General features: G+C 48.3%; 1 protein-coding gene across 1 annotated transcript in view; it reads left to right on the top strand.

The window, feature by feature from the left end:
* The window catches only part of COL5A3 (collagen type V alpha 3 chain), a 43,759-nt gene that overhangs the window by 8,093 nt on the left and 24,711 nt on the right, over positions 1 to 10,955 (top strand). The window contains exons 9-27 of the mRNA XM_012810140.2: positions 712 to 759; positions 832 to 873; positions 1,168 to 1,230; positions 1,772 to 1,846; positions 1,947 to 2,030; positions 2,140 to 2,196; positions 2,291 to 2,344; positions 2,610 to 2,663; positions 4,278 to 4,331; positions 4,417 to 4,470; positions 4,648 to 4,701; positions 4,978 to 5,022; positions 5,151 to 5,204; positions 5,394 to 5,438; positions 5,584 to 5,637; positions 5,780 to 5,824; positions 7,202 to 7,255; positions 7,358 to 7,402; positions 7,543 to 7,596. Of these exons, the coding sequence (XP_012665594.1) occupies positions 712 to 759; positions 832 to 873; positions 1,168 to 1,230; positions 1,772 to 1,846; positions 1,947 to 2,030; positions 2,140 to 2,196; positions 2,291 to 2,344; positions 2,610 to 2,663; positions 4,278 to 4,331; positions 4,417 to 4,470; positions 4,648 to 4,701; positions 4,978 to 5,022; positions 5,151 to 5,204; positions 5,394 to 5,438; positions 5,584 to 5,637; positions 5,780 to 5,824; positions 7,202 to 7,255; positions 7,358 to 7,402; positions 7,543 to 7,596 (1,035 nt within the window). The remainder of the gene's footprint in view (positions 1 to 711; positions 760 to 831; positions 874 to 1,167; positions 1,231 to 1,771; positions 1,847 to 1,946; positions 2,031 to 2,139; positions 2,197 to 2,290; positions 2,345 to 2,609; positions 2,664 to 4,277; positions 4,332 to 4,416; positions 4,471 to 4,647; positions 4,702 to 4,977; positions 5,023 to 5,150; positions 5,205 to 5,393; positions 5,439 to 5,583; positions 5,638 to 5,779; positions 5,825 to 7,201; positions 7,256 to 7,357; positions 7,403 to 7,542; positions 7,597 to 10,955) is intronic.

The following is a 10,955-nucleotide window of genomic DNA, read 5'->3' on the forward strand; positions in this document are numbered from 1 at the left end:
AAAAAAAAAAAAAAATTTAAAAATTAGCCAGGAGTGCTGGCACATGCCTATAGTCCCAGCTACTTGGGAGATTGAGAGAAGAGGATCACTCGAACCCAGGGGTTCAAGGATCCAGTGAGCTTAAATGACCCACTGCACTCCAGCCTGGGTGACAGAGTGAAATTTTTTTTTCTTATTTTAAAAGAAATTTTAAATTTCATAAGAATTTTTTTTTCTTATTTTAAAAAAGAAAAAAAAATTGCTGACAGAGAAGGGTGCCCAGATTCTAGCTTTGGTGTTGCACACGGGAGGAGACGAGCAGCTGTAACTCAATTACTCTGCGTGCCTGTGAAGTGTCTAGCATCACTTTCATTCATTGGTCTTCGCATGGGTTATATGCACTCATCATTCACCCAGAATTTACAATACAGATAACTAGCTATAAGGGTTGCCTAAGTTTCCCAACATCACTCAGTTAGTAAGAAGCAGATCCAGGATTAGGACTCAGCAGCAAGCTCTGAAGTTCCTGCCCTTTACCTACCTGGACTTGGCATTGACAGGGAAGCGGAGTCTCAGTGCATGTTGGTCCTTTCTTCAGAGGACAGCAGAGGGCGCTCTGAGGGTGGAGCCTGTGTGCGCCTGGGTGGGTGGGTGGGAGATGGATGTGAGATTGGCTAGCGAGGGGTTTATGTCCAGGTTCACATCTCTTTTCTTTCCACGCCCCCGTCCCAGGGCACTGGAGAAAAGGGGGCGAAAGGAGAGCCTGCAGTGATTGAGCAGGTGAGGAGTCTGGGCTGTGAGGGGATTGAGAAGCTTTGTAAGAATAGGGGTCACACTCTTTTGTCGCTTCAGGGTCAGCAGTTTGAGGGACCTCCAGGAGCCTCTGGACCCCGAGTGAGTCACAGCTGTGTTTTCTCTTTCCTGTGTTCCCTTCCTGTGGGGTAGTGAGGTGTTGGTTTGTAACACTGCCTGTTCAGGCTATTGGCCACTTAGGACTTAAAGGATGAGTCAAAACAGGGGTCAGGTGTACAGTTGGGGGTTGATGTAGGTCTATATAGCATTGGGAAGCAGGAATGGCTCAGTGGTGGAGTCGGTGGTCAGCCTGGGGTCAAAGTCAGTGGTAGGTCAGAAATCAGCAGGGCTCAAATTTTGCACTTCCTGTGACTTCTCTTTCTCTGTCCCCAACAGGGGTTGGTTGGCCCCTCAGGGCCTCCTGGTCCCCCAGGTTTCCCTGGAGACCCTGGTCCACCGGTAAGAGACTCCTTGGCTGTGTTCTTCTGGGTGGGTGGAGTGGGGTTTCAAGTTGGGAGGATGACGGGGGCTAACACTGGGGACACTGTCCTGAGGCTGGGCCTGACTCCTTTTGCCCAACCCTGTCCTCACCTGTGAACTATCTCTCCTGCTCCCCTGTGTCTCTGGGGATTTATCTTCTGCTTTTCTTCCTCTGTCTCTGGTTCTGTGTGGCTTTCATCTTGACCTTTCTCCTTATGCTTCTGTCTCTCTGTCTCTTTATCTCTCTTCGGCCTTGATTGCTCTGTCTTTGTCTCTTTCTGTCTCTGCCACTCTCTATGACTCTGTCTTTCTTCCTCCATCTCTCTGTCTTTCCCATCCTGCCCCCCTCTGTCCTCTCTCTGTTTTCCCATATCCATCTTCTGGCTATCTTGTCTATCCTCTACCTCTGTCCTTTTCTATCTTCTCCATCTCTGTCTTTGTCTCTCTGTTGGTCTCTGTTTCTCTCCATCTCTCTCCCTCCCTCCCTCCCTTTCTCCCTCTGCCTCATACCTCCTCTCAGGGCCCTGCTGGCCTCCCAGGAATCCCCGGCATTGATGGTATCCGGGGCCAACCAGGCACTGTGATCATGATGCCGGTAAGAAGGAGACGGAGTGGCACAGCCTTGTCCAGGGGTGGGGTCCTGACCAAGGAGGGGCCTCTCCTTGGGATGCACCTCACCACTAGTTGCCCCCCAGTTCCAGTTTGCAAGCAGCTCCCACAAAGGACCCCTAGTGTCCTTCCAGCAAGCCCAGGCCCAGGCAGTACTTCAGCAGGCCCAGGTGAGTGGCAGACGGGTGTCTCAGGGAGAACCTGAGAGAACGATAGAGATGGGGCATAATATGGGGGCTACTGGGAGACCCCAGGATCTGTTTCCCTCTGTTTTTCTAGCTGTCCATGAAAGGTCCCCCTGGCCCAGTGGGGCTCACTGGGCGCCCAGGTCCTGTGGTGAGTAAAGGGTCAGCATGGAGGAGGGGCATGGGTGTCAGCAGAGAAGAAGCACCTTCCTCTGATGCATTTCTCCATCTCTTCCTCCTCCAAGGGTCTCCCTGGGCAGCCAGGTTCAAAAGGAGAGGGAGGAGTGATGGGACCACAGGTGAGAGAGACTGATGGAGGTGGGATGAGAAAATGTCAAGGGGCTAGGGAAACCCTTGCAGTTACTGCCTTTCTTAGAGGATAATTTTTTTTTTTTTTATTTCTGGCTGGGGCTGGGTTTGAACTCACCACCTCCGGCATATGGGGCTGGCACTCTACCCTTTTGAGCCACAGGCACTGCCCCTCTTAGAGGATAATTTAAACTAAGTCTTTCCCCCTCCTTATTCTTCTTTTCTTTTGCTTTTTCTGTTTTTATTTTCCCCTAGGGTCCCCGAGGCCTGCAGGGACCTCATGGACCCCCTGGCCAAGTGGGCAAGATGGTGAGTGGCCCATAGGTCCCTAGAACATCTGTTATCCACCTCAGCACTGAGCATGATCCTTGGCTCCATAGCCCCAGGCTCTGTTGGTGTCATTAGTGGGACAGGAGCACTGAGGGCAGGGAATGGCAGCTCCACTGAGCATATAGGAAAGGAATCGGCCAGGTCAGAGAGTGAGGAAGGACTTGCCCAAAGGAGTGATGTTTGCCCTGAGATCTGAAGTATAACCAGGTGAACAGATAAGGAACATTATTATAAGCAGAAGGAACAGCATCTGCAAAAGAGGAGCCTGGCACATTGAAGGAAATGACAAACAAGATAATTACAGATACAGTCACACACTACATAAGGACATTATATTTAATGACAGATAGCATAAAACTCTCAGGATACAAATGAGATAGGTTCTTTAGGTTTGTTCTTATGTTGAACTTGTCTGTATGTTGGAATAGGTATATTTACTTGTTAGCTGTAATAGCCTCTATTTGTAAGTGTGAGCCATACATCAGTCAAAATTTGTTTTTTGAGAGAAAGTCTCAAGCTTTCACCCTGGGTATTGTGCTATGGCATCACAACTCACAGCAACCTCAAACTCTTGGGCTTAAGCGATTCTCTTGCCTCAGCCTCCCAAGTAGCTGGGACTACAGGCGCCCACCCCAACACCCAGCTATCTTGTTGTTGTAGTTATCATTGTTGTTTGGCAAGTTGGGCTGGATTCGAACCCGCCAGCTCAGTTGTATGTGGCTGGCACCCTAGCTGCTGAGCTACAAGTGCCAAGCCAGTCAGATGTTTTTAACTTGGGGACTTACTATAGGAGCTAGCCCCTGTTTGTAAGTGCAAGTTGTGCTTAAGTCCGGTGTTTGTAACTTGGGGACTGCTTATGTGATATTTTATTTTTGCTTTTTCTAAGCTTATTTATTTGTTTGTTTGTTTTGAGATAGAATCTTGCTATGTTGCCCAGCCTGGTCTTGAACTCTGGGGTTCAAGTGATCCTCTTACCTTGGCCTTCCAAGTGGCTGGGACTACAGGCATGTGCCACTATACCTGGCTGCCTTTTCTATATTTAGATATGGTTAGACACACAAATGTTTGCCATCGTGTAACAACTGCCTGTGGTATTCAGCACAGGAACATGCTGTACAGGTTTGTAGCCTACGAGCAAGAGGCCGTACCACATGGCCTTGGTATGGAACTGGCTGTGCCATTTAGGATAGTGTAAGTGCACTCTGTGATGTTTGCACAATGCCAGAAATCTCCAGATAACACATTTCTCAGAATACATCCCCATCACTAACTAGTTATAAATGCAATGAGGAGCACACAACAGGGCAATTGATGGGAGCTGAAGATGAGGTTCTTAGTTTTGGGGATAAAGGTAGCTTGGATGAGGGTGAGGGCCCTGGGGATAAACAATAGTGGGTGGACTTGGGCTATATTTGGAAGGTTAAATTGGTGCACAAAGAAGCCCCCAGCAAAGGCTTCTGCATGAGGAAGGTGCTTAAAATGATCATAATATTATAGTAATATTGTGACAAAGGTGATTATATTGAGTTCCCATCTTGGGGGAGGACTACACGGGAGGTTTGCCCTTGACCTCTGGGCTCACTTTTCCCATAGGGCCGCCCTGGAGCAGATGGGGCTCGAGGTCTCCCGGGGGATACTGGTCCGAAGGTAGGTGATGGGGCCAGGACTAAGACTTAGTGGGGGAGCTGTTAACATTGAGGGTTCAAGGCTCAGATGGAGTCTCTTTGGACAGGGTGATCGAGGCTTTGATGGTCTTCCAGGGCTGCCTGGTGAGAAGGGCCAAAAGGTAAGTGTGTGAGGTTCCTCCCCCACACTCATGCCCCCTTTCTCGTCCTCAGAACCCCAGCCTGCATGTACCCCTGTGTCTGAGCCCTCCCTCCGCATGTTCTATCTCCTTTCTTGGGGAGGGGCTGGCCTCCACCTGCACCATTCCACCCTGAATTCCCTCTGTTCCTTACTACAGGGTAATTTTGGCCATGTGGGGCAACCTGGTCCCCCCGGAGAAGATGGCAAGAGGGTAAGTTTGAAAGAGTCAGGGCATGGTTTGGAGGCTAGGAAGCCCAAATGAGAGTCAGAGAGGACGGTTAGGTGGCTTGACTGGGGTTTTTTAAAGGCAGCTTCAGATCTGAGGGCTCTTGTGGGGTTAGGAGGTAAGAGCCAGGATTGCAGGTGCAGCTCTGGAGTCAGGACCTGCATGGAGTCCTGTATACTCAGACTGACTCTCAGATCCCATGGAATGGGCTGCCCAGACGAGGAAAGGTGGTCCCCCGTGGGTAACGATGCTTTCCCACAGGGACCAGAGGGCCCTCCAGGACCTACTGGACAGGCTGGGGAGCCGGTAAGTATCAGGAATCCCTGCAGCCCTTGCCAGGTACAGGGGAGGAAGGACCCCAGGCCACTAAGATACCTGGAACCCCCAGGGATGCTTAGAGGCACTGCCACAATAATGCTCCTTCAACCTCACAGGGCCCCCGTGGACTGATTGGCTCCAGAGGCTCCCCTGGCTCCCCGGGTCGCCCGGTGAGAATGCCGCCGGCTCTCTGCATCCCTGTCTATCTTTTCCTCCCTCACCTTTCTCTCCCTGTGCATGTCCATTTATGTTGCCTGATTTCTCTGCCCACTCATGTTGCCACCTGTGCCTCTCCATGAATCAGACTCAGCTTCTGGGCTGGTTCTCCTGTTCTGTCCTCACATCCTCTCTCCCACCAGGGTGTGGTCGGAATTGATGGCGCTCCAGGTGCCAAAGGCAATGTGGTATGTGCCCCACCCTTTGACCTCTGCCCCTCTGACCCCATGATCATCTCTATCCCTGTCTACTCACAACTCTCCCGGGTTAATTTCACTGAAACCTGAACATCATGATCCCATCCAGCTTCACTGAACCCCACTTTCTCCCCAGGGTCCTCCAGGAGAACCAGGCCCTCCAGGACAGCAGGGAAATCATGGGTCTCAGGTTTGAACTATTTTTCCTTGTAATGGGGAATGGGGAAAAGGCGCTTCTCAGTCAAGATCTGAGACCACTCCCAGCCCCCCCAACTCCGTGCTCACTACTTCTTTCTCATTCCTGCCCTCCACCCCCTTTTTTATGTCCCCAGGGACTCCCTGGCCCCCAGGGACCCATTGGCCCCCCCGGGGAGAAGGTGAGTGACAGCTCTTTGTACTACCACCTCCTCATGTCTCCTTTCAATTCTGTCACCAGGAAAATCATCCTTTTTTTGTTAGCCCTGGACTGTGATAAATTGCGATGTTACCTAAACCAGCCCAGAGTCACAAAGTAGCATTACTGGGGAAGACAAGAGTGGGTTGCAAGAAGCAGAAACCCACCATGCTAGCTTGCTGTATAAGGGAAATTGTCAGTATTCAGAGAAGCCCACAGAAGCTTGTCACAGAAGGTGGACTCATGAGCCGGAAAAGCCACTTCCCTGGGGAACTGGTGGTCTCATCTTGGTTTCTCGGCATATCTGTTTCTCTCTCCCCTGGCAGACAGACTTTCTTCACATATTTTAGTCTGTCTTCCCTGCATCTCCTTTTTTAATTTCAGTTTTAACATACAAGGTTAGACAGTTAAGTTCTTGAACTGGTCCTAGAAAAAGTGCTACATACCTCATTGCTGAATATCACTGTAGTCACCTTCAAAGTCCTCCCCTTACGGCTCGGCACCTGTGGCTCAAGTGGCTAAGGTGCCAGCCACATACCCCTGACCTGGCGGGTTTGAATCCAGCCTGGGCCTGCCAAACAACAATGATGACTGCAACCAAAAAATAGCCGGGCGTTGTGGCGGGTGCCTGTGGTCCCAGCTACTCGGGAGGCAGAGACAGGAGACTCACTTGAGCCCAGGAGTTGGAGGTTGCTGTGAGCTGTAATGCCACGGCACTCTACCCAGGGGGACAGCTTGAGCCTCTGTCTCAAAAAAAAAAGTCCTCCCCTTGGGAAGCTGTGCACCAATACCAGCACCAGCACCTAGTCCACTCTTCAAGATACCTTTTCTAGGACGAATTCACAAACTTAATTGTCCAACTTTGTAATTCTGTGTTGCTTAGTTATTATTCAGGTCCCAGCTTCTTGTGACCTTATAGTTGCTTTACGCACAGCCATCTAATCAGACTTTCTATATCTCTTACCTCCAAATTCCAGGAAAGATTCTGATTGGCTTAGCTGGGCCAAAATGTCTACCTCTGGACCTGTCAGTTGTTTGGAGGACATAAAGGGGTTACCTCATGCTTGCCTAGCCCACTTGTGGGAGGCATTTTAAAAGAAAATGATGTTGGCTAGGAAGCTCCCACCCCAATACAACTCTTGCACTGTTTTTCTGTCCCTTTTCTCAACCCTCCCAGAGGTGGAAGATTTCTAAGGCTCAGAGAGGGAAAGAGGGCTTGCCCAGGGCACACAGGAAGTCTGGGTAGAGTCTGGGATTTCCTGGCCAGTAGAATCTAACCTTGAAGTGGCTGTCTGTTGGAGTAGAGCTCCTCCTGATGAAGCTCTGAGCATCTAGACCCTCTATCCCCCCCTACTTTCAGGGCCCACCTGGAAACCCAGGAATTCCAGGCCTCCCAGGAGCTGATGGCCCTCCGGTGAGAACCAGGGGTTGGGAAATAGAGGAAGGAGAAGGGGAAGGCTTGGGAATTTGAATGGCAAATTTTGGTCTCTGACACTTTAGGATGTTTCTTCTCTAGGGTCACCCAGGTCATGAGGGCTCCACAGGAGAGAAAGGTACCCAGGTGAGTGATCTGGAGGGAAGCTGGGTTGGGGATGCCAGTCAGCAGGCAGGGCCAGGAGTCAGCACCAGTCAAAAGAGAGATGAGGACATTGAGACATGGTGGGGGAGGCCAGCATGGCACTGATACTGTCTTCCTCTCAGGGTCTGCCGGGGTCATCAGGCCCTCCGGGCTATCCTGGACCTCGGGGTGTGAAGGTAGGTGATGCTTGGACTCCAGGGACCCAGCTGCATCAGAAACTTTGTTTTTTCAGTTTTTCAATGTCTTTATTCACAAATCAGTATAATATTGGTCAGTTTGACAGTTAACCTGTATGATAAGACAGATTATGAAAATATATTTACTACAAGAAAGTTATTTTGTACAGATAAATCATTGAATGTGCAACTCCTGCAATAGTAGTGCAGTGGATCCACTCTACCCTTTGAATGGACCAGTTTTACACAGTTCTCCTAAAATGTATTGACTTGGGTATATTTTCCTGTTTCCTTGATCTGTGATCCAAAGTTTAAGAAAAAAAAAAAGGGTGGCACCTGTGGCTCAAGGAGTAGGGCGCTGGCCCCATATACCGGGGGTGGTGGGTTCAAACCTGGCACTGTCCAAAACTGCAAAAAAAAAAAAAAAAAAAATTCTGGAAACCAGCAATTAGAACCAGGCCTCACCAGGGTTAAGGAGAGGCAGGAATGGTAAAAAGGACACTAGACCTGGCGCCCAGAAGTCTCAGCCACTGTGCCTGCTGTGCCTGCTGTGTGCTTGACTTCAGAGCAGCAGGTACTTGAGGTCAAGTGTGGAGCTGTATGTATCTATATCCTGTCATGTCTCAAATGCCCACAACTCCTACACTGAGCAGGCTATCAGGTCAAGGGGGCATGCTGTAGAAGCAGGAAGAGTCAGTTCTGAGAATTAAAGTATATGAATATTTCTAAGTTTCCAATACCAAGGATTAACTTTTTTTTTTTTGAGACAGAGTCTCTCTTTGTTGCCCTCAGTATCATGCTGTGGCCTCATAGCTCACAGCAACCTTAGACTCTTGGGCTCAAACAATTGTCTTGCCTCAGTCTCCTGAGTAGTTGTGACTACAGGCACCTGCCACAATGCCTGGCTATTTTTAGAGATGGGGTCTTGCTCTGGCTCAGGCTGGTCTGGAACCTGTGAGCTCAGGGCAATCCTCCTGCCTTGGCCTCTCAGAGTGCTGGGTTTACAAGTGTGAGCCACACGCCTGGCCTCAGGGATCTAAAATGCAAGTGTATAGACAGAAGCTATAGAATGAACCATAAACTGAAAGGTGTGTGCAGTATGGTCGAGGAACTGCTCTGCTTACAAAATACATCTCATCTTGTTTATCTCTAATTTTAAAGTAATTCATTCTCTTATTGGGTACACAAGTGAGAAGTGGAGTGCATTTGCAATCCCAGCTGGTGCTAAGGATTTCAGTGCTTCCAAAAGATGTGGGGAGGAGAACTTTGTGAGGCACCAGAGGGGTTCTTCTCTCTCAGCCAAGCTGCCTTCACTTAAGTCACTTTTGAACTTCATTTCAAGCTTATATTGTGCAAATTCTAGTTGTGGTTGAGGATAGTCTCCAAAAGTTTCTAGGGTTATTCTTTGGACTTTCTTTTTCTGCTGTGTTTTCATGAATGACCCTTGAATCCATGTTTATATCTAGCCCAAGACTTCTTTCTTGTAGAAGTGTCACAGAGTAGTGAGTTTCAAAGTTCTGATTATACTGCTTAAAAAAAAAAATAGCCTTAAGAGAGTCTAGATATCAGCTTCTCGGGTCCATTTTCACAATCTGGTGGTGTTTGCTAGCAATCATCAATGCCTGACCCAGAAGGGGGACATTGCACCTTAAAGTGGAGAAAGAAGCAAAGGCATAAGGAGTCTGGGAATAATTCACCATGTGAGTGGTCTGTACTGGTTTGGCTTTGTATACTGCATTCCTCAGGAGATTCGAATCCAGACTACATTGTCCTCAGTGTCTCTGAAGGTGACTGTCACATTTTTTTTAATTTAAATTTTTTTTGTTTATTTTGCTTTCAATTTCTGCTGGCTTTCACTTTATCTTAGTTTGAAGGTTTTTTAAATTTTTATTTATTTATTTATTTTTTGCAGTTTTTGGCCAGGGTTGGGTTTGAACTCACCACCTCTGGCATATATGGGGCTGGCACCCTACTCCTTTGAGCCACAGGCACTGCCCAACTGTCATATTTTTTAATGCTCTCTGCAGAATTTTCTTTTCTTTTCTTTTTTTCCTTCCTTTCTTTCTTTCTTCCTTTCTTCCTTTTCTTGAGATAGAGTCTCACTATGTCAGTAGAGTGCTGTGGTGTCACAGCTTACAGCAAACCCTTGGGCTCAAGCGATTCTCTTGCCTTAGCCTCCCAAGTACCTGGGACTACAGGCGCCCACCACAATGCCCAGCTACTTTTTTGTTGTAGTTGTCACTCTCGTTTAGCAGGCCCCGGCTGGATTCAAACCCGCCAGCCCCAGTGTATGTAGCCGGTGCCCTAAACACTGAGCTGTGATCACTGAGCCTCTCTGCAGAATTTTCTTAAATGAACTTCTGAATTGTTTCATATCAAAAAGGTCAATATCTTTATCTCGTCCTTTACTCATCTGAAAAACATCACAAATTTGGTTCAGTGCCTGTAGCTCAGTGACTAGGGTGTCAGCCATATACACCAGGGCTAGTGGGTTCAAACCCAGACCAGGCCTGCTAAATGATAAATGCAACGAAAAAAAAAATAGCTGGGCATTGTGGCAGATGTCTGTAGTCCCAGCTACTTGGGAGGCTGAGGCAAGAGAATTGCTTAAGCCCAAGAGTTTGAGATTGTTGTGACGCCATGGCACTCTGCCGAGGGCAACATAATAAGACTCTGTCTCCAAAAAAAAAAAAAAGCCATCACAAATTTTCTGGTGCTGATGAACTTGAGTATAAATTATGTCTAAAAGGCTCGCATCATTGAGACTTGCTGCTCTTCCTCACACAGCAGAACTAAGTGCTGAATGATAGATTTCCTTTCTCTCCCAGAAATTCACAGTCTGCAGTTGATTTTCTGACAAAATTCCCAGGCTTTTAGGATTGCTGTCATTTCAGCCAAGGAGATTTTCAGGAGGGTCCTCTTGATAAACTCTCCAGCCGCCCCAATCCTCAGCCACAGTTCCCCTCCACATCAGAAACTGGGATGTGTGTAGAGAGGAATCAGTAGGGCAGGCACCGCGCAGTGGGAGTGGGGTTTGGATCTGAGCAACAATGTATAGAGGTGTCTGTATGACTTTGATGCTGCATGGTCAAAGGATGGTATCACAGTGTAGTTGTCACCATGTTCATTGAAAAAAGTTAAGCCCGTTAGAGACTGTAAGCACATGTGGTCTCCATCAGCACATCGGAGTCAAGGGGAAAGTGGGATAGCCGAGAGCCACTCTAGGGCTAAATGAGGTGTAATGTTAACTGAATGTAGGGACGTTGGAATTCATGTCCATATGGGAACAGAGTCTAGTTGCACAGGTACCATTTTACCTGCAATCTTTTTTTTTTTTTTTTTTTTTTTGAGACAGAGCC

Source organism: Otolemur garnettii, unplaced genomic scaffold (assembly GCF_000181295.1).
Source record: "Otolemur garnettii isolate 467f Iridium unplaced genomic scaffold, OtoGar3 scaffold00127, whole genome shotgun sequence".
NCBI lineage: Eukaryota > Metazoa > Chordata > Mammalia > Primates > Galagidae > Otolemur > Otolemur garnettii.